Below are 27,225 nucleotides of genomic sequence, written 5' to 3' on the forward strand. Positions count from 1 at the left end.
AATGTTTAGACATTTTTATTTGCTCTAAATTCTTTAACATTGACATTTGGTCTTACAGCTGTGATCCCTGTGGTCAGAGTGTTGACAGTGCTTTTGAAGTGGGGAGAGGATCATTATTGCACTTCAGACCCCTCAATTATCCAACAAGTGCTCTGCAAACCATAAATGTATCTCCAAACTTGATGTAACACAGTGACACTCCACAGAGCACAAAGGTACAACATAACATTAATCCCAACAAGGTGTTACTTCAGATCAAGCACTTCAATTTGGCTTCCAGATGCAGCCTTTGAAGTACTCAGTCTCTCCTAATGTCATTACTCTGGGTGTAACAACATGCATAGTAGAATAAGTGATAGAAGTGACCCGGTACATTGAACACAGTAAGTAAACCCACATTTCCATCTAAAAAGGCACTGAGAATTTCCTACATCCCTGTTTGAGGCCATTTGCATAACTGAATAAATACATGCACTGTTGATCAATATCAAATTGTGTCAAATGAAGAGGAGCACAATTGTCATACAATAACAGTGCTGAGTGCACCAATGGTGTGAATTAGTGGTAAACTAAAACGAGGGCTGTGCATTAATGGAATATAAACTAAAAGTAGGGGCTAAACATTAGTAAGTACCATAATTAGAAAATAGTCAAATAAGTAATTTCAAGCAATAAAAACTGTACATTATTTACCAATATTATTTTCACCTTCTCATGATTCAAACAACAACCACCATTACCAGTAGTTATGTCATAGAACACTTCATATTTGGGATTTGCCTAGTGAATATCAGGTGAATGAGCAATGCGGGCTCATTAGAGAAAACAGATTCCAACTGTTTACGTCTCCACTTCAAACCCACATCACCTGGCTATGGTGAACGGACATGCCGATTGTCTGAGCATCAGTTCAGGCGGTGTCCAGCCATTAGCAGCATCAGTTCAGGCTCTGTGGGTGTACAGTAATGATAGGACAGGTATCCAGCCTGCCCAGTGGTTCTTCACTGCCCACAGCGCCAAAGCTTACATGTCCATATACTGATGCATTTCAATGCCAAAGCCATCAAGGGAAAAGTTGATTGATGAATGTCCACAAATGTCTTGTCTTGAACAGTGAAGACATTTTCCAGTGCCAGTTCCCTGGCATTTTATTGGTGTGTTGCGTGATTGATGATCATTTCCTGCAAGAAGGCCTACTAATAATTAGCCCTGTCGGTCCTTCTCCTTTCACTATTCATGATTTGGTTATTATTCATTCTAGAATTAATGCAGTACCTTACCAGAAGGTCTCTAGAAATACAACTAAACTATATTAAGTGATACAAATAAAGAGATAAGTGTCTACCACAGATTTAACTCCTCCTCCTCCTCATAGCTCCTGTTTTCCTTCTAAAAGTGTCATCAGCGCTACATCAATGTCACTACAAAATCATCTTCCACTAACATTCTTCTATGTACTCAACTGAATCTAAAACAGTAAAGTGAAACTGGAAATCAAAATTGACACCCTACAGAGAGCAACCCTGGCAAAACCCTAAAGAAATGTGCGATTTAAGCAAAGATGAATAATCTTGTGCAAAAACAAACTGCCACATCATCACATTCAACTGAGCTAAGCACTGATTTGAGTGAGAACTTTAGCCACGGGACCTCAGAGTGGCTCACTGGCCAGAGTTTCAGTGGAGAGCCATATCTTTGCTCCATTCAGGAACTTGCTGAGAGGAGTGCCCAGGATGCTGCGGCGGCACATGTTCCCCACGGGAGAGAAGGGGAAGGAGGAGCTGAGGTACTCTGGAGTTGACGAGGGCTCGTGGGTGGAGCCGGCCTTAAAGTACATCCTGCTGTGGTCTGATGGGGGGGCGCTGGGGGTGGAGGTCGGGGTGCTGGCCGGAGTGGCCCCCTTGTACTGGCGTAGCTGGCTCTGCAGCATCTCTATCTCATCAGCCAGCTGGGAGAGCTTGTGGTATGCGGTAACAGGGCCGCCTTTGGGGATGCGTGCTTCAGGAACCCAGCGCAGGAAGTAGAGCCTCCACAGGGCCAGGTGTGAAGCCAGGAGCTGAGGGATGAGCATCCCTTGCAGGTCGGCGGGCCGGGAGAACCAGTCCTTGAAGAAGCGCTCTGTTGGGCTCTCCACCACCTCTCTGATCTGGGAGAAGTCTGGTTTGAGCCGCAGCACCAGGGAGTTCCGCCTGGTCAGGGTGAGGCTGTCATGGCCGTCCATCAGGATGTTCCTCAGGGAAGAGGGCATCCCTCGGAGTGTAGAACTGTAGTTTTTCTGGAAGAGAAAGGAACACAAACTTATTTACAAGTTATTCAATTTAGAATGTACATACATGTAGATGGTGTTTATTTTACATTGATGAACATGACATTTTGATCTTCAAGAATTCAGGTTATTTGCCAGGTATCTGTGACTGTCCCTGGATAGACTTGCATAGCTATTCTTGCAAAGCTCCCTAATTTGCCTGTCTAGAACTTAAATGTACTTATCCTGTTAAGGGGTAGTTTCATTGTATTAATTTGCATTCTCAAACCAAGAGAGCAAACTGACCTTGGTGCGTCTGAAGGATTTCACTGCTCCGTTCTGCACACAGGTGGCACCTTTGCCAACATACATGGGGTTGTTGAAGAGGGCCTGGTCTTTGGGGGTGAACTGCTGTGACCAGTCCCAGACAGGGGGGAAACGCAAGGCCTTCTCTTTTCCCAGAGGGATGCACTTACTCTTAGCAAAGTCCTGTGGAGGAGGACAGGTATGGTTACTCATACTGCACACAGCTGCACACAGTTCTGAGCTGCATCATATCAGAGGTGTGTTGACGGAGTTGAATACAACCGCAATTCTGTTGTTGAGGGTTGAGGGGGAGCTTCCTGTATTTGTGTATTTTTGTGTGTGTGAGCCCCTCACCATGCTGTTCTCAGTGCGCTGCTGGGGACAGTTGAAGAGGAAGGTGCTGAAGACAGGGATCCACATGCTGTCACTGAGCACAGTCAGGTAGGTCTCAGTGAACTCAAAGGCTGCAGGGTACTGATTTATAATCTGCCACACACAGTCCAGGAACAGCAGGAACAGAGGAGACTGAGGGAATGGAGGACAGGAAGAGGAGGAAAGGTAGAGAATATTGTGATTAAGGGTGGCAGGTAGTCTAGCGATTAAAAGCGTTGGGCCAGTAATCGAAAGGTTGCTGGTTTGACTCCCTGAGCCGACTAGGTGAACAATCTGTTGATGTGCCCTTGAGCAAGGCACTTAACCTTCATTGATCCTGTAAGTCGCTCTGGATAAGAGCGTCTGCTAAATGACTAAAATGTAAAATGATTAAAATCACTGGGCACAAAAACAATGACAACATTTCAAAGTACATCTCCATGTCAAGCAACATGTCAAGTATCAAATAGACAGAGCCTACCTCCTCTTTGTCATTCTTCTTCAAATGGTTGCACCGGTCGAGGAACCGATGGCCAGCCATCACCCACTCCTTCTGCACCAGGCTCTGGAAGCCAGCGAGGCTACGGAAGTGAGGGTCCAGCATCAGCTGTACCAGAGAGGACACCACACAGCTCAGGTCCCGGTCTTCTTCCTCTGGAGAGAGGAGAGAGACGAGAGAGAGAGAGAAAATAAAAGTGAGAAATACAGGTTAGACAGGCAGACAGACAGACAGACAAGACACACACAGACAGCAAACAGACAGACAAACAACTAAAGGACAAAACCATGTGTTTCTTTACCTTGCAGAATGACAGACACATGTTTTCCCTCCAGCAAGTAGACTACCTCGGCTGAATGCTTCAGGAAGGCCCTGGAGCCAGGAATATGAAAGGATACAGTTGACTTTACTCTAGGCACAAATATGTAACATTTACACATACATCTTCTTAAGTACGACATTCATTAACTCTGCCCAAAAGCTGAGTCCAACCAAAATGATCCTGTACTTGTTCTGTAAATATTACCACCATTAAAAAGTGTAAATAAAAGGACTAATATATACACCAGATGGTAGAGAGAGAGAGAGAACCAGCTGGAGCGTTTGTCAATGCTAGTACTTTTCTAAACTAAACTTCATGCAGGACAGGACAGCGGCACTGCCAGTGCAAACAGCATGGTGAGCCAACCTGCTGGGCCAGTGGCGTCTAAATATTTCGACATACCTGACATACTCCAGCCATCGAGAGCTTTCCATGGACGACAGCCACTTCTCCTCAGACTCCTCAAAGGGCTCTGCACACAAACAAACACACAGTCAAACATCCAAAGAGCTTTCAGAATCCCTAAGAGCAGCAATAAAAGCCTAAGAACAACAAAGTGCCTTCATTAAAAAACTTTGGATTTTTTTTATCACATATTCATTATATATTTTGTATTATTATTATTATTATTATTATTATTATTATTATTTATATATATATATATATATATATATATATATATATATATATATATTTTTTTTTACTTTTACCCCTTTTTCTCCCCAATTTCGTGATATCCAATTGGTCGTTACAGTCTTGTCCCATCGCTGCAACTACCCTACAGACTCGGGCGGGGCGAAAGTCGAGAGCCATGCGTCCTCCAAAACACGACCCTGCCAAGCCGCACTACTTCTTGACACACTGCTCGCTTAACCCGGAAGCCAGCCGCACCAATGTGTCAGAGGAAACACCATCCAACTGGCGACCGAAGTCAGCTTGCAGGCGCCCAGCCCACCACAAGGAGTCGCTAGAGCGCGATGGGACAAGGAAATCCCGGCTGGCCAAACCCTCCTCTAACCCAGACGACGCTGGGCCAATTGTGTGCCGCCTCATGGGTCTCCCGGTCACGGCCGGCTGTGACACAGCCTGGGATCGAACCCGGGGCTGTAGTGACGCCTCAAGCACTGCGATGCAGTGCCTTAGACCGCTGAGCCACTCAGGAGGCCCAACATTTCAACTCCTCCAACTTACCGATGACACAGATCTGCCGCACTTTGACAAAGGCAGCCTGGATGTCCTGGATGTTGGGCAGGTTCTTGTCCAGGTCAGACTTGAGGACGTCACTGCGCTGTGGGTGGCTCTTTGTTATGGCACTACAGATCCTACCACAGCACAGAGCAGGAAAAGACTGTTGGAAATGGTCTTAACAGCACTGCTTATTTGACAAGCAGTTTATTTACTTATCTTTGGTACTGCGAGTCTGGACAGAATAGTTTGGCAATCTCGCTTGTCAGTTATGCCAAAAGAACAAATCACAGTGCTGACATGATAATCACACTATTTGAAAGGAAATTGAAAACAGTTGATTGTAGTAAACAATATGAAAACATCAACAAATACAAATGTATTCATCGATATTCTATTCAGTCTTATTGTACCTCTGGTCCAGCTTCCTCTGCTGCAGTGGGTCACTGATGCTGGCCATGCGCACCAGGGCACTCCCGTTGGGGTGATTCCAGCACCATAACTTGGGGAAACACACACACACACCAGCTTGTCATGGTTCAGCAGTCACACACAAAGTCTCCCTCGTTCTCTCACTTACAAACGCTCACATACGCTGAAATGCATAGTCACTCCTCTCAAAGCACTTAACAAATCGGAGTCATTAATAATTGATAGAAATGGTCTGTCTAGGGCAGGGGTGTCAAACGTACGGCCCGCGGGCCGGATCAGGCCCGCAAACGGGTTTAATCCGGCCCGCGAGATGGTAAAAAAAATAAAAAATAAAAAAATATATATATATATATATATTTTTATTGGTGTGTTCAGAGCATGTTGTAGTGCTGAAAGAATATAACCTTCGTCGCCACTATGTGAGTCTTCATGCCGACAAATATGACAACTTTCAAGGACAGCGGAGATGAGAGAAGGTGAATGAACTGTTGGCGGGTCTGAAGAAACAGCAGTCTGTGTTTACTCACAGCCGAGACATCAGTGACGCTGCAGTGAAAGCTAGCTACCTCATTGCTAATGAAATCGCAGTGGCTTCAAAACCATTTAGTGAGGGTGAATTTGTAATAACATGCACGATGAAGGCAGCGGAGATTGTGTGCCCTGAAAAGCGGCAGGCTTTTGCAAATATCAGCCTGACAAGAAACACAGTTGCAGACAGGATTTCCGATCTTTCAGTGGATTTGGACAGCCAGTTGAAGCAAAAAGTAAAGTCATTTATTGCGTTTTCGGTTGCAATTGATGAAAGCACGGACATTACAGATGTTGCACAACTGGCCATTTTTTCATCCGCGGAGTTGATGACACATTGACCGTCACCGAGGAGTTCGTGGAGTTGGTGCCGATGACAGATACAACGACAGCAGCTGATATTTTTACCGCACTCGTCGGCGCGCTGGACAGGGTCGGAGTGGACTGGTCCCGCGCTGTCAGCCTGGCTACAGATGGTGCGCCCTCAATGATCGGGAAAAAAAGCAGGCGTTGTGACAAAGTTCAGAGAGAAAGTGCAATCTGCAAATGGAGGACGTGATTTTTTGACTTTTCACTGTATTTTGCACCAGGAGGCTTTGTGTTGCAAGTCATTAAAGATGGATAACGTCATGAAGGTGATCATCCAAACTGTTAATTTCATCCGATCCAGAAGCCTGAATCACCGTCAGTTTGACAGCCTTCTCAGAGAGAAAGACCACATCTATGGCCTGCCATACCACACTGAGGTAAGATGGTTAAGCCGAGGTGCTGTGCTGAGGCGTTTCTTTGATTTACGAGAAGAAATTGAACAGTTCATGGAAGAAAAGGGCAAACCAGTGTTAGAATTTCATTCCGCAGAATGGATGCCGGACCTTGCATTTATGGTGGATGTTACAGAGCACCTGAATAACTTGAACAAACAGCTGCAAGGGCGCAACAAAGTTGTCATGCAGTATTATGACAGCATACGTTCTTTCAAGTTGAAGCTGTCATTGTGGGAGACGCAACTTGCCGGTGGTGATGCAGCTCACTTCCCCTGTCTGAAAAATGTGTGCGCGACCCAACATGTGGCAGACATGAAGCGGTTCAAAGATAAAATAACGGGACTGTTACGGGAGTTTGAGCAACGCTTTCAGATTTATGTTTATATGTTGATGTGCTATTGTTTTTAATTGATTTTATTTGTATATTTAACCTATTCTTGATTCTGTGGTTCTTGCACTTGTTTGGGGAACAGGATTTCATAATTTTTATCTACATTTCTGCCTGAGAAATGACACCCTGATATAGTTCTGTGATCTGTGAAACAGTTCTGTTAATCACTGAGGCATTGTGTGTTTGTGTGTTCTTTTTCTTTAGAATTTTCAAATAAACTTGACGTGTTTTATGATTAATAGTGATGTTGTGCTTGTACTATTTTGGACACACTGTCCTCAGGCTCCAGCTTTATGTTGTATGTTGATCGTATTAAAACAAAGAAAACAATCTGAAGTTGTTGTTTTTAAGTTATATATACCATGATTTTTCCGGTCCGGCCCACTTGGGAATAGATTTTCCTCCATGTGGCCCCTGAGCTAAAATGAGTTTGACACCCCTGGTCTAGGGAATTCTGTCTAAAACAGTGAGAAAGGCTTTTATTAAGCAAAAGCTGTTGTTTTCTGGGGATGAAAGAGGCCGGCCACTCACAGGGATGCGGCGAGCAGTGAAAAAACATAAGTACTGCTTCAGGTCTTGATCCGCCAGGGACACTGGGACCACAAAGTACTCTGGGAGACTAGAGAGAGAAAGATAGGAGGGAAATATGCAGAGATGCTCCAAATGACAAGAGGTTAACATTTTATGTCATTGAGTCAGGCGCCATATTAGCCACAGCAGATTCTGAATGGTTCACCACAATATGAAAAGATCTAACCTCAAATCTGTGGCAGCAAGTGCAGCAATTACTACATTTCCATCTCAACAAAGATTATATTACATAAAGTGTTAATGTAAGCCATTACCTAAGTGTATTACATAATGCGTTACCGTTATGCCTGATGAGGATTATGACACTCTAATGAGCTATGTTAATCATAATCCAAATCTGGTAATAATCCATGATGTCATTTAGAAAATGAGCTCAGGCCTGCAGAACCCTCCCTCCCTACTCCCCTAAACGATGTGGGCCCCACCTGGGTGAGACAACGTAGCCCTCGTTGATGGAGCACACCCTCCACTCTGCTGCACCCGTTCTCTTGATCTCTCTGTCCCATTCAGAGGGCCGGTCAAATAGGGGTATCTGCAGTCCTCCTCCGGGATCTCCTCCATTAACTCGCTCCCCTTCACATGTAACAGTGATCGCATGCAAATTAAAGACACACACCTGCTTGCTGTGTTTCCTTCAACTCAAACATTGCAACAATTGTAAATATCTGTTCTTTATTGATGATTCACATTTGATACAACCAATGCCCCGGTGTTTCAACTAAACTCAATTGATCACATTGTTGTGTTAACAGTGTATTCAGCATGTTTTCCTTTAGGTTCCTCACATGTCAAGACATGTACAGTGGGGATGCTATTGATAGCTTGAACAGTTTGGCAGGTCACAGGGAATAAGGGTGTGTCAAAGCCTTTTCACTCAGAACCAGATGATTAACCAGTGTACTGTGTACCTACCCAAAGATCCGTAGTATTGCTTCCCTACGTACTCAAAGCCAAACAGCAGCTGGGGATCTGCGGGGTGGGAGTAGTGAGCGATGGCCAGGCAAACCTTAAATCACAGGGTGGGGCAACACACATGACTTCAAAAGGAAGGAACTGAACAGGTCCAGGCAAATATACAGTACATACAGTGCATTCGGAAAGTAGTCAGACCCCTTGACTTTTTCCACATTTTGTTACATTACAGCCTTATTCTAAAATGGATAGCATTAATGTTTTTCCTCAGCAATCTACACACAATACCCCATAATGACAAAGCGAAAACAGGTTTTTAGAAAATAAATACCTTATTTATATAAGCATTCAGACCCTTTGCTATGAGAATCGAAATTGAGCTCAGCTGCATCCGGTTTCCATTGATCACCCTTGAGATGTTTCTACAACTTCATTGGAGTTCACCTGTAGTAAATTCAATTGATTGGACATGATTTGGAAAGGCACACACCTGTCTATATAAAGGTCCCACAGTTGACAGTGTATGTCAGAGCAAAAACCAAGCCATGAGGTCAAAAGAATTGTCCATAGAACTCCGAGACAGGATTGTGTCGAGGCACAGATCTGGGGAAGGGTACCAAAAAATGTCTGCAGCATTGATGGTCCCCAAGAACACAGCGGCCTCCATCATTCTTAAATAGAATAAGTTTGATACCACCAAGACTCATCCTAGAGCTGGCCGCCCGGCCAAACTGAGCAATCGGGGGAGAAGGGCCTTGGTCAGGGAGGTGACCAAGAACCCGATGGTCACTCAGACAGAGTTATAGAGTTCCTCTGTGGAGATGGGAGAACCTTCCAGAAGGACAACCATCTCTGCAGTATTCCATCAATCAGGCCTTTATGGTAGAGTGGCCAGACGGAAGCCACTCCTCAGTAAAAAGGCACATGACAGCCCACTTGGAGTTTGCAAAAAGGCACCTAAAGAATCTCAGACCATGAGAAACAAGATTATCTGGTCCAATGAAACCAAGATTTAACTCTTTGGCCTGAATGCCAAGCGTCACGTCTGGAGGAAACCTGGCACCATCCCTACGGTGAAGCATGGTGGTGGCAGCATCATGCTGAGGGGATGTTTTTCAGTGGCAGGGACTGGGAGACTAGTCAGGATTGAGGCAAAGATGAACGGAGCAAAGTACAAAGAGATCCTTGATGAAAACCTGCTCCAGAGCGTACAGGACCTCAGACTGGGGCGAAGGTTCACCTTCCAACAGGACAACGACCCTAAGCACACAGCCAAGACAACGCAGGAGTGGCTTCGGGACAAGTCTCTGAATGTCCTTGAGTGGCCCAGCCAGAGCCCAGACTTGAAGTATATCGAACATCTCTGGAGAGACCTGAAAATGTCTGTGCAGCGACGCTCCCCATCCAACCTGACAGAGCTTGAGAGGATCTGCAGAGAAGAATGGGAAAAACTCCCCAAATACAGGTGTGCCAAGCTTGTAGCGTCATACCCAAGAAGACTTGAGCCTTTAATCGTTGCCAAAGGTGCTTCAACAAAGTACTGAGTAAAGGGTCTGAATCCTTACGTAAATTTGATATTTCTGTTTATTTTTTATACATTTGCAAAAATTTCTAAAAACCTGTGTTTTGCTTTGTCATTATGGGGTCTTGTGTGTAGATTGATGAGGGGAAAAAACAATTTCATCCATTTGAGAATAAGGCTGTAACAAAATGTGGAAAAAGTCAAGGGGTCTGAACACTTTCCGAATGCACTGTAGGGCCTAGTTATAACCTAAAACTGGAGCCTGGAAGTTTTCCTTTGCTGCTTTTTGACTGTAACACCAGTGGTACACTAGTGCATATGCCTTTATCTTATACTAGGGAAATTGTTTCCATAGCTAGGGCTAGCAGTGAGGACTTGCTTTGTGAGAAGGTGTTAAAGTTCATAGTTAACCATTGTTATGTAATTGCAACCTGAAAAGTACCAGTGGCCTGGCTTTGGCCCCAGGTGAGAGCAGATCTGCCGGAGCCATGGCCCAGTGAGACATGGGTGCCAGCCCGCATAGATGGAAACAGAAAAGTCTGAGCCTTTTGGGTAAAACACTGGGGTAAATCCTGTATGGAAATGCACCACTTGTCAGGTCAGGGAGTCTGGAAAAACTCCTGGCCCCAACAATACAATCTAAGGAAGATGGTCTGCTAGAATCTTTGAGACGTGACGGCAGATAATTCTGTATTATGAATGGAGACAGTTTTCGGTGACTCCATAGGATATGCTGTCCCTTTACAATGATTTGTGTCTTTGAAATGCACTCTGAGGCACGTTCTGGCTGCCTCGGAGTCTGCTGACCACGGCCAGAATGTTTTTCTGTTCACCTGTTTCAGGAGTTGTTTTTATTCATTTGGAGGAGATGCTGTTATTGGCTAAAGCCTCAGGAACCTGCATGGGAACTTTCAATAACACTTCAAGCTGTGGCTTGGCTACAAGGGGCCTCTACCTTTGCTACAAAATCCCACCATTTAAAGAGCAGAATTTATTATTTAGCCCAGACATTCTCAACAGCTGAGGCACTAAATCATGTTTTCTGCACCTTGATGGGTAGATAGAACCCTCACACAGGAATACTATGAAGAGTAAAATGTATTTTCAACCTTGAATTTCACCATTAATAAAAATACAAGTAATTTCACCACGTGCTGTATTTCATTTTAAGTGAGTGACTAAGACATTCATTTATGTCGCTCTATTTCTAATAAAAGGCTAACATTGAAAAGCAAAGCAAACATTTGAAAGTCTGGCAGTTTTTTATGCTTTCCGTCAGTGGCAGTGGCATAGAATCACACAATGCTGTCCATTCACCGGAGGAGCTGCGACCAAAACACAGGACGCAAGGAAGGAACTTTTGTGTTCATGTATGTGTGTGTGCGGGCGTCTGCATGTGTATTTGAGAGACACTGCTCCCAACTCTGTAATTTCCTTCGGTATAATAAACTATTATAGAATGGCTTCATTCCATATGTCACAAAGAAAAACAAGGACCGAGCCCTGGTTTAGCTCCCCACAGTAATTACACTGTGTGTCCCTGTGAAGAAATATACACAGGGAGTGAGGGAGCGCAGTTAAATCCCACTCTGTACCATTCCAATACTTACAGCAGAAACACCCATTCTTAAAAAACACCATGTGTAATCGTAAACAACCAGGAGTTACCATTGGACTTCAAAACAGCTGTCATAAGAGTGCCCAAGACACAACAAATCTAATTGTCATGGGTTACCCAACCAACAAAGATGTTAATGTCTCTGTAGATTTTTTTTAAAAACAGCCCTGGAAGGCAGAGTAGCCAGGTAATGTTGATAGTTACTTCTTAGCTCAATATCTTTCAGGTGTTTATTGAGGCGCTTCAAGCGCTAGCTCCCCCTTTCTCTGACATAAAATGCTCCCATGTGGCACGCACCATGTGCTCTGGCTGGAGATCTAAGGTCAGCGTGTGTACATAGAAGCAGGCGGTCAGGAAGATATACTGAGGTCTGCGGTCTCCCTGCCACGGCCATGCAGAGGACTCAGGGCTGCTGCTAAGAACTCTTGGAGGCCTTCCTCCACATAACACATTAGAATTCACTTCCAGCCCCCTGGCTTCTGAGACCTTTGGAACAGAACATGGGGTGCAACAGCATCTGTGTTTGCAGAGTGATCAGAAACTAGAGGGCTGAATAGACGTTTTGTTCCCTGGTTGTTTTTTGTGGTGACTTTAAAGCCTCTCTATCCAGGCTTCACATGTTCCAAGGGGCTGACAGGTTATATCCAGGGTGACTCCTTCTCCCTCCTACCCGGCCCCCTTCTCCCCTCCTACCCGGCTCCCTTCTCCCCTCCTACCCGGCTCCCTTCCTACCCGGCCCCCTTCTCCCCTCCTACCCGGCTCCCTTCTCCCCTCCTACCCGGCTCCCTTCTCCCCTCCTACCCGGCTCCCTTCTCCCCTCCTACCCGGCCCCCTTCTCCCCTCCTACCCGGCCCCCTTCTCCCCTCCTACCCGGCCCCCTTCTCCCCTCCTACCCTGCTCCTTCTCACTGCCTCACATTTTCCAGCATGAGCTCAACAGGCCCACAGGGCTCGGTAACTCCAGGTGAATGCTCTTACCAGGCCTGTTAGTTTGTTGGCTTTGCTGTCAGAAATTAGGGAAGCCGTTGTTTCCTCACACCAAACAAAAACAAGCATTGAGGAAAACAAACCACCAATACACCTCGCCCACGACTCTTCACATGCTGTACTGGGGCCCTTTGAGCGGTGCTTTGGTTCCACTCTAAAGACATGACACATCTGTGACTATAATCCACCACTCGCTCAGAGAGATGAGTCAGAGTAACAATGTGGAAGGTTCATTTTACACTAGTTTCTACGTAGGTTGCCTAGCAATGACAGCTGTTGTGCAGTGCTCCATGACATGTGTATCGAGTCATCCTGTACACATACAGTGGGGGAAAAAAGTATTTAGTCTGCCACCAATTGTGCAAGTTCTCCCACTTAAAAAGATGAGAGAGGCCTGTAATTTTCATCATAGGTACACATCAACTATGACAGACAAATTGAGGGGAAAAAATCCAGAAAATCACATTGTAGGATTTTTAATGAATTTATTTGCAAATTATGGTGGAAAATAAGTATTTGGTCACCTACAAACAAGCAAGATTTCTGGCTCTCACAGACCTGTAACTTCTTCTTTAAGAGGCTCCTCTGTCCTCCACTCGTTACCTGTATTAATGGCACCTGTTTGAACTTGTTATCAGTATAAAAGACACCTGTCCACAACCTCAAACAGTCACACTCCAAACTCCACTATGGCCAAGACCAAAGAGCTGTCAAAGGACACCAGAAACAAAATTGTAGACCTGCACCAGGCTGGGAAGACTGAATCTGCAATAGGTAAGCAGCTTGGTTTGAAGAAATCAACTGTGGGAGCAATTATTAGGAAATGGAAGACATACAAGACCACTGATAATCTCCCTCGATCTGGGGCTCCACGCAAGATCTCACCCCGTGGGGTCAAAATGATCACAAGAACGGTGAGCAAAAATCCCAGAACCACACAGGGGGACCTAGTGAATGACCTGCAGAGAGCTGGGACCAAAGTAACAAAGCCTACCATCAGTAACACACTACGCCGCCAGGGACTCAAATCCTGCAGTGCCAGACGTGTCCCCCTGCTTAAGCCAGTACATGTCCAGGCCCGTCTGAAGTTTGCTAGAGTGCATTTGGATGATCCAGAAGAGGATTGGGAGAATGTCATATGGTCAGATGAAACCAAAATAGAACTTTTTGGTAAAAACTCAACTCGTCGTGTTTAGAGGACAAAGAATGCTGAGTTGCATCCAAAGAACACCATACCTACTGTGAAGCATGGGGGTGGAAACATCATGCTTTGGGGCTGTTTTTCTGCAAAGGGACCAGGACGACTGATCCCTGTAAAGGAAAGAATGAATGGGGCCATGTATCGTGAGATTTTGAGTGAAAACCTCCTTCCATCAGCAAGGGCATCTTTCAGCATGACAATGATCCCAAACACACCGCCCGGGCAACGAAGGAGTGGCTTCGTAAGAAGCATTTCAAGGTCCTGGAGTGGCCTAGCCAGTCTCCAGATCTCAACCCCATAGAAAATCTTTGGAGGGAGTTGAAAGTCTGTGTTGCCCAGCAACAGCCCCAAAACATCACTGCTCTAGAGGAGATCTGCATGGAGGAATGGGCCAAAATACCAGCAACAGTGTGTGAAAACCTTTTGAAGACTTACAGAAAACGTTTGACCTGTGTCATTGCCAACAAAGGGTATATAACAAAGTATTGAGAAACTTTTGTTATTGACCAAATACTTATTTTCCACCATAATTTGCAAATAAATTCATAAAAAATCCTACAATGTGATTTTCTGGATTTTTTTTCCTAATTTTGTCTGTCATAGTTGACGTGTACCTATGATGAAAATTACAGGCCTCTCTCATCTTTTTAAGTGGGAGAACTTGCACAATTGGTGGCTGACTAAATACTTTTTTTCCCCCACTGTATCTAAGCATAATCTCATTGACTTTGTTCTCTTACTTGGAAAAAAAGTTATTAGAGAACAGTGCCTTAAAAGGCAATACAAATGTAAAGCAATACAATCTGTTAATAACATGCTGACAACGCCACCCTGACTCTTCCTGAGTCAGACTGAGCTAATCAGGCTCTCAGCCAGATGGAAGGGAGATAGACTCTAATCCCCTCATCACAGAGCAGCTCAACCGGGTGGAGAGAGGAGAAGAGGGGTGGAGAGAGGAGAAGAGGGGTGGAGAGAGGAGGAAAGGCATAGAAAGGTGGATACAGGGCAGCCTACATGGCCCCAGAAGGCTCCAAGGAGACGCTCTCCAAAAGTCACCTCAGTGTGGTTGTCAATGGGGTTACCATACACATACAGTCCTGTTTGGTTTTCTGGGAGAAGAGGACATAGTACACATGGCATTTTTACTCATCCAAAATGAAGGATTAACTAGTGTCATTGCCAGCATGTTTGCTATCATACTCACATAATGGGACTTAACTCTGATAATCATGTAGGCTAGTAAGAGATGATTAAAAAAATATTTAAATCTGACAGTGGCAGTCTTTTGGGAACAGCTATACTGACAGCAGAGGCATTCCATTCCACAGTGAATTACCAGTGAAAATCCTCTTAGAAACTAATCCACTGTAGTGGTGAGGCGCAGTTGAGTTGGAGGATTACTATGCTAGATGGCTGGTATCTAGCCTCAGGTTCAATTCAAGAGTCAACACCACGTCAATTTATATTGTGTCTATACATCAAGTGTCCATTTTGTTCAAAAAGCTTATATCACAAACCTTCTTGGCACTCTGGGGCCCAGCCTCGTCGAAGCGGAACCTGATGATTCGGAAGTCCTTGCAGTAAAGGATGAGCTCGGTGGGATTAAACTTCAGCTTCTGGTTAGATCCCAGAACCTTCTGCTTCCCCTTAGCATCGTTCACTGAGGAACAAACACAGAACAAAGACCAGGGGTGAGACAGTGCTTATTAGGGCGAATGGAGAGTCCAATAGTAACAGTAGTAGCCTGGACCCAGGTCTGTAGGCCTAATGTTTTGTAGAGGAGTTGGGCTAAAGCACATACAGTACAGATCTGGGACAACACTAGTATAGTGTGGGGTAAATGTACATGTGTGAAGTGGGCAGCTTCCCACAGAAAAACAGAGTATCTATGTCACCACAGAGCTTCAGAGAAATTCAATCAAGTAGGAACTGAAATTGATCCAATAGACTTCAGCTGTCTAAAAACAAATGAGGAACCTCATTCTTCATGTCCGGACAACCCTTTCTGGCATAGTACTCGAAATACTTCTGAATACAGAAGCATCTTTTTCAGAGGTTCCTCGAGTATAACATACGGTAAAACATTTTCCAGTGGCTCACAAGACTCAACTGTTTATTTCACCCTCTTAAATATATTGAACAAAATTATAAATGCAACATGTAAAGTGTTGGTCCCATGTTTCATGAGATGAAATAAAAGATCCTAGAAATGTTCCATACACACAAAAAGCTTATTTGTCAATAATGTTGTGCACAAATTTGTTTACATCCCTGTTAGTGAGCATTTCTCATTTGCCAAGATAATCCATCCACCTGACAGGTGTGGCATATCAAGAAGCTGATTAAACAGCATGATCATTACACAGGTGCACCTTGTGCTGGGGACAATAAAAGGCCACTCTAAAATGTGCAGTTTTGTCACACAACACAATGCCACAGATGTCTCAAGTTTTGACAGAGTGTGCAGTTGGCATGCTGACTGCAGGAATGTCCACCACCGTTGTTGCCAGAGAATTGAATGTTATTTCTCAACCATATGCTGCCTCCAACGTCGTTTTAGAGAATTTGGCAATATGTCCAACCGGACTAAATACCGCAGACCACCTGTAACCATGCCAGCCCAGGACACATCCGGCTTCTTCACCTGCGGGATCGTCGAGATCAGCCACCCGGACAGCTGAAGAAACTGAGGAGTATTTCTGTCTGTAATAAAGCCCTTTTGTGGGGAAAAACTCATTCTGATTGGCTGGGCCTGGCACCCCAGTGGGTGGACCTGGCTCCCAAGTGGGTGGGCCTATGCCCTCCCAGGCCCACCCCAGGCTGCGCCCCTGCCCAGTCATGTGAAATCCATAGATTAGGGCATAATTAATATATTTCAATTGACTGACTTCCTTATATGAACTGTAACTCAGTAAAATCTTGAAATTGTTGCATGTTGCGTTTATATTTTTGTTCAGTAGGGGATGATATGCATGTTTCCATGGCACACCAGGAATCCAGCCTTGGCCTGTGTACCACCACCTGCACACACCTTCACTAACTTACCAGACAAGGACAAGACCTATGCCTTGTCTCTGTTTGTCCATTACAGAGTAGTGGGTGGAGCGTTGGGTCAGTGTTTTTGCCAAGCCAAGGCTCTCATAAAGGACCTTTGTTGAGGGCGTAATGAGTAGAAAACATTGCTTCATGCTCTATCAGCTCAGCACAACAGCCCCACGCTCCCAGCCATGTCAGCAGAGTGAGGCTATGAGTTACACAAACAAGGTTAATCCTGACCAGGCTTTTCAGCCAGGCCCAGGGCCCTCTGTCTGGGCTATGACCTCATCTATGGAGATACTAAAAACGGATTGGTGACCAGGGGTAGCAGGCAGGCAGCCACCAAAACTGGTTTAAGTCAATGGTGTGTGTCTAAAATCAGCCTGGTACAGGACAGTCAAATAAAACCTAAACACAGAGACTGGGGTCAGCCAGATGGGACGTGATTGGATCTATGAGATCCGACTGGTCCCTCAGCCATCAGAAAAAACATTCAAGGGGATTTCAAAGGAGGAGAGCACAACCTGCCCATTGTGCATTCATAATTCAACAGCTGGGTCAATTATTTTACACTGGCTATTAAAAAAACAACATGGCCTGTCAGGAACCTAAACTGCTCTTTATTTCTGGACTAAAGGGACTGCCAGTGTCATATGAGCAGGCTACTTTTGGTGGAGATGGCTGTTTGAGTTTGTTTACCATCTCGTCACCATGGTTAACATAATAGCACATGGTCTTACCTGTCACAACTTGCTCCACACACGCCAGGGGAACATCGTGCTCTCCAAGCAGCCGGTTGGCAACCTGGAACCTCTGAGGAGACAACAGAACACAACATGGTGAGGAGTGGAGGTACCTGGGGCAAAAGCACACAATAGTACCAGGGAGACCAGAGGTTTTAACTGGAGCGGAGTGGGACTGCACCACATGTTATCAACAGCTGAGAAGAGAACATTTGAACCATCTGGAAATGCTCTGCCAGCAACACTGATGATGATACTGTCGTTTTTGTATTTCAATGAAATGTAATGATTAACATGGGATCAGCTGATGAATGGAGATCATTGACAACTTTCGAGCAAATGTGTGAATCTAAAAGTTATCCCATTTGAACTGAAAAGGCAAATCCACAATTTTGCAATATTTTGCAATCAATTAGGACCATTAAGATCAAGGCAGGATTTCCAAGAATAGTGCAATCCGTCCATGAGTCCTATAAACGTTCATTTTTCAAGTAAACATGTCTGGGATGACTCACTTAAGTTGTTTAAGAGGCAAAGGCATCCAAATAAGCTTAACACAAAACAGGTGGTCTATAAGCACAGGGTGGGAAGTCACATAAAACATCTGAAAGCTGACACTGGAAGAAAGACGGCAGTGTCCTACAAACCTTTTTGTTGATGGGTATTTCACAACAGACATCCCACATGGCCTATCCCACATATTGCTTATCATGTGACAACCTTGACCACACCTTCTCCAATAAACCTACAATAAACTCACATGTGATCATGTAGGGCCAGTTTCCCGGGACACAGATTAAGAGTAGTCCTGGACTAAAAATTCATTTGAATGGAGATTGTCTAGGATTAATCCGTGTCCGGGTAACCAGCCCATAGCGCTACAGTCATTTTTGAGAGAGAGGCACACATAGAGAGTGCACCACAGGAGGTTGGTGGAACCTTAATTGGGGAGGACGGGCTTGTGGTAATGGCTGGAGCGGAATCAGTGGAATGGTATCCATGTGTTTGATGCCATTCCATTCGCTCCAGCCGTCCTCCCCTCAGCAGCCTCCACTGGAGTGCACTCACATTGAAAACATACCTGCTTGGGGAGGGCATCATGGGTGATGAAGGAAACCTTGAAGTTGGTGCATATCAGCTTCCCCCACAGGTCATCGTGGCTGCTGTCTGCTCCGATGCACTTCCTCACAAAGCTCACTTCGTTCACCACAATCTCCCCTGACGATGACAAACAGGAAGTAACATTAACCATGACATTGAGGTTTCAAGGAAAAGAGGTAGAACGGCCTAAAAGGGACAGAAATAGAAGGTGTGAGTGTTAACCAAAGTTATTTTAAGTCTTATAGCGATGAAACAAAACATGGGCTGATGACAAAGTAATATGACATGAATGAAGCTGGGGAAAATGTGCTATGGAAGTGGAATGATCACATACTGAGATGTCTATCTTCTAGTCTCATTCTGGTTTCTGCCATCCAGCCAGAGGCATCCTGTTACGCTGCTGGAGAGTGATCTGTGCATTTCTCATCTCAGGCCCTCGGATTGGCTCTAATGATCCCCACATTCCAGCCTGAGTCTGAGGCGTTTTGTCAGGGTGATGGAAATACCTGTCAGAGAATAGCTAGACCTCTTCATGACAGAGGAGGTCAACACAACACTCTCTGTTCCCTAACCTATAGGCCTAGTAGCCTGTTGTGACCTCTACCCTTTCATCACCCTTTAACCCCTCTTTGGTTCCAGTAGCATCTCAGGACCAAACACAAACACCCACAGCCTGACAACAACCTGGTGTCTGAACCAAAGAGGGTTCCCTCCATTTACAGGACTTTCCTCTCCTCCTCACAAACAGATGTTTTTAATTACCTCCATAGCCCAGATGCACACGGCTCCAAGAGGTATTTATTTTTTAATATAAAAAGAGCCCATGAGTCACACACGGCAGACTGTTTCTACTCCAGGATCATTCTCTCTCTCTGGCCATTCAGTGAGAGTTCACAGACTCAGCCCATGCACTACAGGCTTGCCAGGGAAACCCCATGAGCCAGAGCCTGAGAATGGGGATCAGAAGGGCCTAGTTGTTCTCCTCCTGGGAAAACGATCTGCCATTAAGAGAACTGAGAGCCCAGCATAAACTTTTAACTGAGCCCAGCCTCAAATGGACAGAGACTGCTTTGGTTAGTAAGGCTGCTTGATGGATCGAGGTCCTCCTCTCAAGTTTTACATTCAGATCAAAACCCCTCTTTATCAAAGACAGGTGTACCCAGTCCTAAACTAGGCCGTAAGTTTCTGGACTAAACCATTCACGTTGTTTTTATTGATGTTGCCGTTTCCTGTGTCACTGAACAGGGACCTAAGAGGTCTGACAGTAACGAGCTCTCAACCCCCCTGGCAGCAATGATGGACATGAATGTTTATGGCAAACCATTGTCTCTCTCAAACATTTCAAATCTAAAGAATGACCAGTTCAATGAATACAGCTACTACCTTCACACAGTGCAAAATTCCTCACTTTCCATGATAGATTAAGCATGAATTTACCAATGCATGAAGAAAAGAACTAAAGTAGAAGAGACTGTATGATGGACTAGTACATGAATGCAGTGCAGTGGTGATTCCCTCTGGTTTAATATCGTGGCAGTATGGTTGTGAGTGACACTGCAGCGTCGCTAGACTATAGGCCAGCCCGCCCATAACAGCTGGAGCTGCTTTGCAGAGGGTTACCGTAGGACAGGCAGGGAACAGCCAAAGAAAACCAGGCCCAGCACTGCAAACAGGATCCTCACATGTCAAAATGACCGTTTTTCCTCAGAGTCAGCATGAGCGTAACCCATTCAGCCCAACTGGAATCTGGCACTTTCTATTTAGCTGGTTTCTTTTGATGCATTCATTCAGATTATGCGCTGCATTGTCTATGAACAAATTAGAGCCTGACCGTACATTCAAATTAGAGCCTGACCGTACATTCATATTAGAGCCTGACCGTACATTCATATACACATGGAGTACACAGTGAAATGAAATGCTGATGGTTATTGTGTAGGCTACTTCTTGTATATGACAAATAAACAAAATTGAACATGTTACTTATGAATTACGTCCAAGGCTAGGTCTATTTGTTCTTGCCTGTATTCCATGTAAAACATTGTTTACAAGCTACATTATATAACCGTCACAAGTTATTTAATGTATGCACAAGAATGTAACAATAAAACGTTATGGCCTGTGAGTCTTATTGGAGATGGGGAGTGGGGATAGTAGGGTGGAGTTCTACTGTCATGCTTCTCAGCATGGATTAAGATCAGACAAGGAACAGAGAGAGACTGAAGAAATAGGTTGTCTCTCGTAATTCTGGGACAAGGCAGCTACCGACCACCATCACCCCAATCCATCACTACTGTGTTTACTTCCACAGCTGGGTCTAATAATCTGCAGGCTTGATGAGTTAACAACTCTTTTGGGGAGGCAGAATGCTGACGGGTCTGACACAAGAGTACAGTACAGCTACACACAGCCTGGACTGCAACCTTTAACCCCCACTGGACTGCAACTCTGCCAGTAAGTAACCTGGGTTACCACAGCATCTAACAAACAGTACTGTGCTCATGTCATCAACCGCTTACATCACAGCACTCTCTTTTTATCACAGAGTTGGCTACTTTCAATGCCTATTCAGATAAATGTCAGTTGGCCAAGGTCGGGGTCTATCATGTGACCAGTGGTAACACAGATCCAGAATAGTCACAAGGCCTATCCTATTTGTGATTGGCATGTCAAAAACATGTATATCATGTGACCATACTGGAGGAAACAAACACTTCCTAGGATGAGGTTCTCCTTTTTTACTAAGTCCACAAAACCCTAAAGCGAATACGGCTAGTCATGTGATCAGACCTGCCAACTGACCTGACTAACCACAACCTGGCTTTGCTTCCTGTGTTTTTGTAGTTTTCAAAGCAGGCCTCCTGGGTTTGTGTACAGCACCTAGCAGACCAGATCACAGTTTGGACAGCTGGTGGCGAGGGGCACAGACTCAGAGAGACCCACCATGGCCTATGTATACAGTGATTATCACAATCCTCTCTGAGTCACACGAGACTAGGGAGAAATGCCTCAGTTACAACACAAAGAGAGCCATTAAATGGACAGATACGCTTCAGCATTCCACCTGCATTCTAGTGTACAAGAGTAAAGTACAGTGCGCCAGTAACACCAACACATTGTTGATGGATAGCGATAGGACACCTCCTTTTGAGAAACTCATGACTTTGCCCATATTAGCATAGGTTGTGTGATTAACAGAGCAGAACTCTTGTGCTAACAAACTAAGTTGTGAAGAGAGACTGAGGACAGCAAGAGTATGTGGGCTAGAGAGGTGAGAAGTGTACAGAGAGTTAACTTTGCCTCATGCAAACACCACTGCCAGGCACATTTTCCCACCGCCTCAGGAGAGGCCTCAGCTCACATTCTCCTACTGAGAAAACAACAGTGGAAAATCTATTACAGTACCTGTCTAACTATCATTACAGATGCCTACAGTTCAGATGAATGTGTGTAATAAAGGTAACAGTGTGTCAGCGAGTAGCCTAAACAAGACAGTCAATGTTGGTCATCTATGTTTGGACACCCATACACACTCCAGAAACACAAGTCACATACAAAGAGAGAGAGAGTAAGAGTAAGAGAGCGAGAGCGAGAGCGAGAGCGAGAGAGAAAGAGAACTAGGCCTAGAGGAGGAGAAAAATAAAAACAATCAGAGAGAAGAGGGAGAAATACAAGCAGACTGTTCACTATCTAATTAGAGTTGGGCAGCCAGCAAAGGATCCAGCCAGGGATGAAGAGAGAATCTGAGGAGGACAGAGAGATAAACAGAGAGCTACAGAAATTAATGGAGGAGGTGGAGGAGGACAGATGAACAGAGAGAGAGAGAGAGAGGAAGATGGAAGAGAGAGGAGGACTGTTGAGATGAGTTAGCCCCACTGCGGTCCTCTGTCTGGTCAGTGTGATGTGGACTTGAATGGACCATTCAATCAGAGACCCATTTGAATGGGTCACATTCAAGTCGCATAGCAACACTGCCGAGGAGCTGGGAGACCGACAAACAAAGCCAAAGTCTCTCCATTCAGGGCCACCCTCACAGAGCCATGAACTAAAGATCAGAACATAGACCATGGTGTAAAATCAAACCTGAGATTCACTGTAGGCTAAACTGTTTGTAGTCCAGTTGAGGGAGAGGAGATGATGATCTTATTTTGTAAAGCAAGGACAGGTGGCACTGTGTGAGTGCGTCATGTTTACTTTCACTGCCAGCATTCATTGAAACACACTGGCAGAACCCATCAATAACCAATAACCTACAGTCAAGTAACAGTGGGTATCCCTCTATAAAACATACCAGCGTCTTAAAATGATCCGCTGAAATAGATTAGAGAAATAGAGAAGGGTAAAACTATACAACCACAGCAGGGCTCTACAGTGTGACCGTTTTACTCACATATTTTCCTGTGCAATTCTTAAAAATTAAGGATTCTAGCTTTATTACATCAAATATTTGTGATTGTGCTCCTAAATGTCTGTGTACACAAACATTTTCCAACTTAGGCGCATATGTGAAATAAAAAAAAAAAGGTCAGTGTAGAGCCCTGCAGAGCAGAGAAAACAGCAATACAGTGCAAGAGGGAGGTTTTGTTTTTATTTCAGCTGTGCAAGCAAAACCATGCAAGGAGCTTCTATTTTAGAATGAGGGAAGGTCCATCCTCTGTTGCTTAATTATAAGGAGTGAACGCCTCAAAGGGAAATTAGTCCCACAGCACAACCTCTGGTTCGCTACATGTCCTCAGATGCAGATATAGGCATAATGATAATTCAATGTTACATGGTCAAGTGTTTCTCAATCTTGCTCCGTTATATCAGTGAGCTTCGGCCTCCATAACAGCCATGAATGAACCGAAATGCTTAAGAATGTTGTTGTTACACAAACTGGCTTATGGGGGGGGTGGGGGGGGGGCAACATGAATTGAGTGGCCCCTCCCTGTACACCGTTTGATGAGTGATGGTTAGACACATACAGAATTTTCATTCTTTTCATTCTGTTTTAAATATCTCCTTGTATATCTTAATACACTGGAGCAAAATGTAATATTTACATTTACATTTTAGTCATTTAGCAGACGCTCTTATCCAGAGCAACTTACAGTTAGTGAGTGCATACATTTTCATACTGGCCCCCTGTGGGAAACGAACCCACAACCCTGGCGTTGCAAGCGCCATGCTCTACCAACTGAGTTACAGGGGACTACTAATATGGAGAGGTTGGGTGTCAGTTTAGCTCACACACAAACTGCCAACTTAATGGAAAAAAGTATACAAACCTGACCCTGCCACACATTAAAAACTCAAAGTGGTGAAGAAAAACACACAAAAGGCGGGAAATAACGTTTAGTGACTGATGCTCTGTGAACAGGAAATACCCTTGTGAATCTCTTATTATTAAGACACAGTCATTAACCAACTCGCATGCTCACTGAGCTGGGATTTGACTGCAAAGTCAGGAAGTAATATATGAACCAGCCCATTGTTCATTTAGGCTAAATTATGCGCTGTTAGTTGCTGTGATGAAAAGGGGGCCAGGCAGGCACTGCATTGCCATGGTGACTTGAGACAGCCCATAGAAAATAGACTAAATTAGATTAGATTACCACAGCCTAATGATGCGACAATAAGGGATGCAAAAGACCTGTGCGCAAAACCACAAGTCAGGTGCACTGACAGACTACACATTCAAAACAAGCAATTACATTTAGCTGAAGAGATACGGGAGTTTTCACTGGCTGGTCATTGAAATATCAGTCATCTTCTACATTAGCATGAGAAGAAAGACTATAGCTGGATGAGATCAGCCTTTACTGGTTCTTTTACAAGAGCGGGATATTTTGATGGGTGGTTTAATTTCTGTAGCCTCTACGTACTCATCACATAGTTGTTCGTTACAAATAGAACAGTCAGAAACAACAAGCTAGCTGTGGCAGAGGGAACTGTAAACTCACCTGGAAGTAACCTGGCCTCTAACTTCTTGATTGGTGGCTGTGGAGTTTTTTTCAGATCCGTCTGCATGAAAGATAAAACAGAGACAGATTGTTAGTCTATAATAAGCTAACTAAATGATGCACAACATATAACGTTAGCTAGTGAATTTAACAAGTAATCCTAGCTAGCTAGCTACTCAGTAGTAGCAAGTAGTATGCTGAGGACACAGTAACGTAGCGTAGCTAGTCAAGTAAGGTTACTCACCTGTACAGGCAGAAGGTAGGATTTAAAGGTTGGTTTCAAGGGCTTCACAGAAAACATTATTAATAGCTTGAGTCCAATAACTAAAGATGATTAATGGATACTTCCAAGATTTCAGTGAGAAAATAATGTCAAAAGTTAGCTAACTGGCTAGCACAATAACAACAGCTAAAAAATAAACTGCTGAAAATGTGAAGTCAACAATACAGTCAATTTTTCGAGATAGATTTCCCCATTTGGATCAGGCTGGCATAGCTTGCTGGCTTTCTCCTTTCGTGTCAACACACAGCTGCTGTGCTGTGCTGGCGAGATCTGGTTGTCCTCCTCGCGAGCAAGTTACTAGTAACGTTAGCCATCTAGCCTTGTAGTTAGCTGCTAGCAAGCAAGTTTTAGTTCGTCAAACAACTTAACTAGCAAGCATTGAATTTGCAGAACTTTGCAAACGACTTGCGGCAGCAAGACCGTGGGTTAATTCACTAACTTGCTGGAGAAGAACTCCACAACGTAAACCCTGCTGACACACAGCAGTGATAATTGATTTAGCTAGCAGCATTATATCCAACGCTTTGCAATCCTTTTTGATATGGACACAACGGCCATGTCTACATTCGGGTGGAGACAAAGACAGACAAGGGAGGAGCTTCGGTCTATGCTGCACCCTCAATCACAGATCTGGGAGAGAAATAAATAACTTAAGGGCTTTTGACCTACAACGGAGGGCATGGGCGGGCCCCAGAAAGTGATTTCTCTCACTCTCTTGATACCTCAAGGATCATCTGGTCCGTTCATATATGTCTATTTACGACTAATTTTGATTTGATTAATCATGTTTAGTATACACTGTCGCCTATTGATATTCGAATTGATATTGCAATGATTGATCCCCCCCCCAAAAAAAAAAAATCACGTTAATTTTATTTATGCAATGTTTATTCAATGTTACATAATAATTAGGCAATCACACATATCACACAATATCAGAGAAACAGTAAGCACAACTGTAGGACTGAGCACTAGCACCATCTAGTGAAAATGTTCAGTCCAGCATGAGTGGGCACAAAAACATTCAAGATTCTGAGCCTGCCTGGCAGGGTTGGTCCTAGCTACAAAACCAGAGCCCCCTGATGGGAGAGCATAATATGCAAGGGAATTCTCAAATCTGCTAATGAGAACCTTGATGACCTTGTACCTAGCTGGTGGGGATTCCGGTGGGGTACCCACACCCAGGTAGTGGCAGTGCTGGCAACACTGGATGCAGTGACCCATGGGGAGGGGGTCACACTCGGACAATCAGAGAGGGGGGCAAATTATTGTGGCCTTCGTGGCACAAAATAATCAAAGGTCTGACTGCACGGAGATACTTGGGGGAAATGGTTTCAACGGGGGACCAGAGTGTTTGTGTTTCAGGGGAAGAGGGTGGATCTGATCTCCATCACCTAGGACTTGACATAGGTTAATCAAATATCACATTTGTGTCAATTTTTGCTCAATCTTGCATGCTTTCTCAAACAGCTATAACTGTATATGCATTCGTAAATCAGGTCCTTTCTTGAGTTGGGTTCTGGGATGTAACAACCGTTGAGCATCTGAGCTTCTGGTTGATTGTGGAGGAAAGGGGTTGAGTGTGTAAGAGCATGTGCGTGTGTGTGTGTGTGTGTGTGTATCCCACATCTGTTGCAAGGGGGTACGGATGTTAGGGAGAATATAGGATGAACCACAATAATTGTTTGCTAAAATAATAATTGCTTGACAAAAATGTAATGTAATACAATGGCAATCCGGGTTATAGGTAACAATCATTCGCATGAACTGCCGATATTATTACGCATATTAATTGATAATGATGGAAATTAAGATATGCAAGATATTTGAATAGATATATAATTTTAATAGCTTTTGGCGGTTGACCTGCTTCTGTTTTGTGGGTGGCACTGTGTGCTGTTTTCGAAGGATGGGTCCTGGCCTCTCCGTAGGGGGTGGTATGCTGACCACTGGGATGACAACCCAACTTGGGATGGGGAGGGGCTTTAGCAGGGAGAATAGTGGAGAACAATTGGAGGGTTACTTAGTAGCAATGCAAATATCATGGTACAGCTATATGGACACTCAATCACTATGGTCTTTTTTATTGGTAATTTTACAAACATATATTATGATAAATAGATTTGAAACTTGTATCTCATTATGGTAAGTGGTGAAATAAGTATAGCCAGTTATAATTGTAATGGCTTAGCAGATAATAACAAAATAGGGGCAAATATACTTCTCCCATGGGCAAAGAAACTCAA

At 44.4% G+C, this 27,225-nt stretch overlaps 1 protein-coding gene across 1 annotated transcript; it reads right to left on the reverse strand.

Moving 5' to 3' along the window:
* Nucleotides 1–25,548, reverse strand: LOC311111702 (myotubularin-related protein 10-like). The gene is made up of 16 exons (XM_084154501.1): nt 24,941–25,548; nt 24,697–24,757; nt 18,735–18,871; nt 17,651–17,723; nt 15,392–15,534; nt 8,548–8,641; nt 8,061–8,208; nt 7,576–7,663; nt 5,343–5,431; nt 4,936–5,066; nt 4,147–4,216; nt 3,724–3,794; nt 3,405–3,577; nt 2,906–3,076; nt 2,552–2,734; nt 1–2,275 (listed from the first exon to the last, which is right to left on the reverse strand). The coding sequence occupies exons 1-16, from the start codon at nt 24,995–24,997 to the stop codon at nt 1,652–1,654; spliced, it is 2,313 nt and encodes a 770-aa protein (XP_084010627.1). The 5' UTR covers nt 24,998–25,548; the 3' UTR covers nt 1–1,651.
* Nucleotides 25,549–27,225: the final 1,677 nt, after the last annotated feature.

This window comes from Coregonus lavaretus (genome assembly GCF_964263955.1).
Source record: "Coregonus lavaretus genome assembly, chromosome: 37".
Classification (NCBI taxonomy): Eukaryota; Metazoa; Chordata; class Actinopteri; order Salmoniformes; family Salmonidae; genus Coregonus; species Coregonus lavaretus.

Excerpts from the sequence above, each read along its gene's own strand:
- LOC311111702 (XM_084154501.1), bottom strand. The coding sequence starts at position 24,997 with ATGTTTTCTGTGAAGCCCTTGAAACCAACCTTTAAATCCTACCTTCTG. Across the intron at positions 15,535-17,650 it reads TGTGGAGCAAGTTGTGACAG|TGAACGATGCTAAGGGGAAG; the intron begins GTAAGACCATGT and ends TTTGTTCCTCAG. Across the intron at positions 2,276-2,551 it reads AATCCTTCAGACGCACCAAG|AAAAACTACAGTTCTACACT; the intron begins GTCAGTTTGCTC and ends TTTCTCTTCCAG.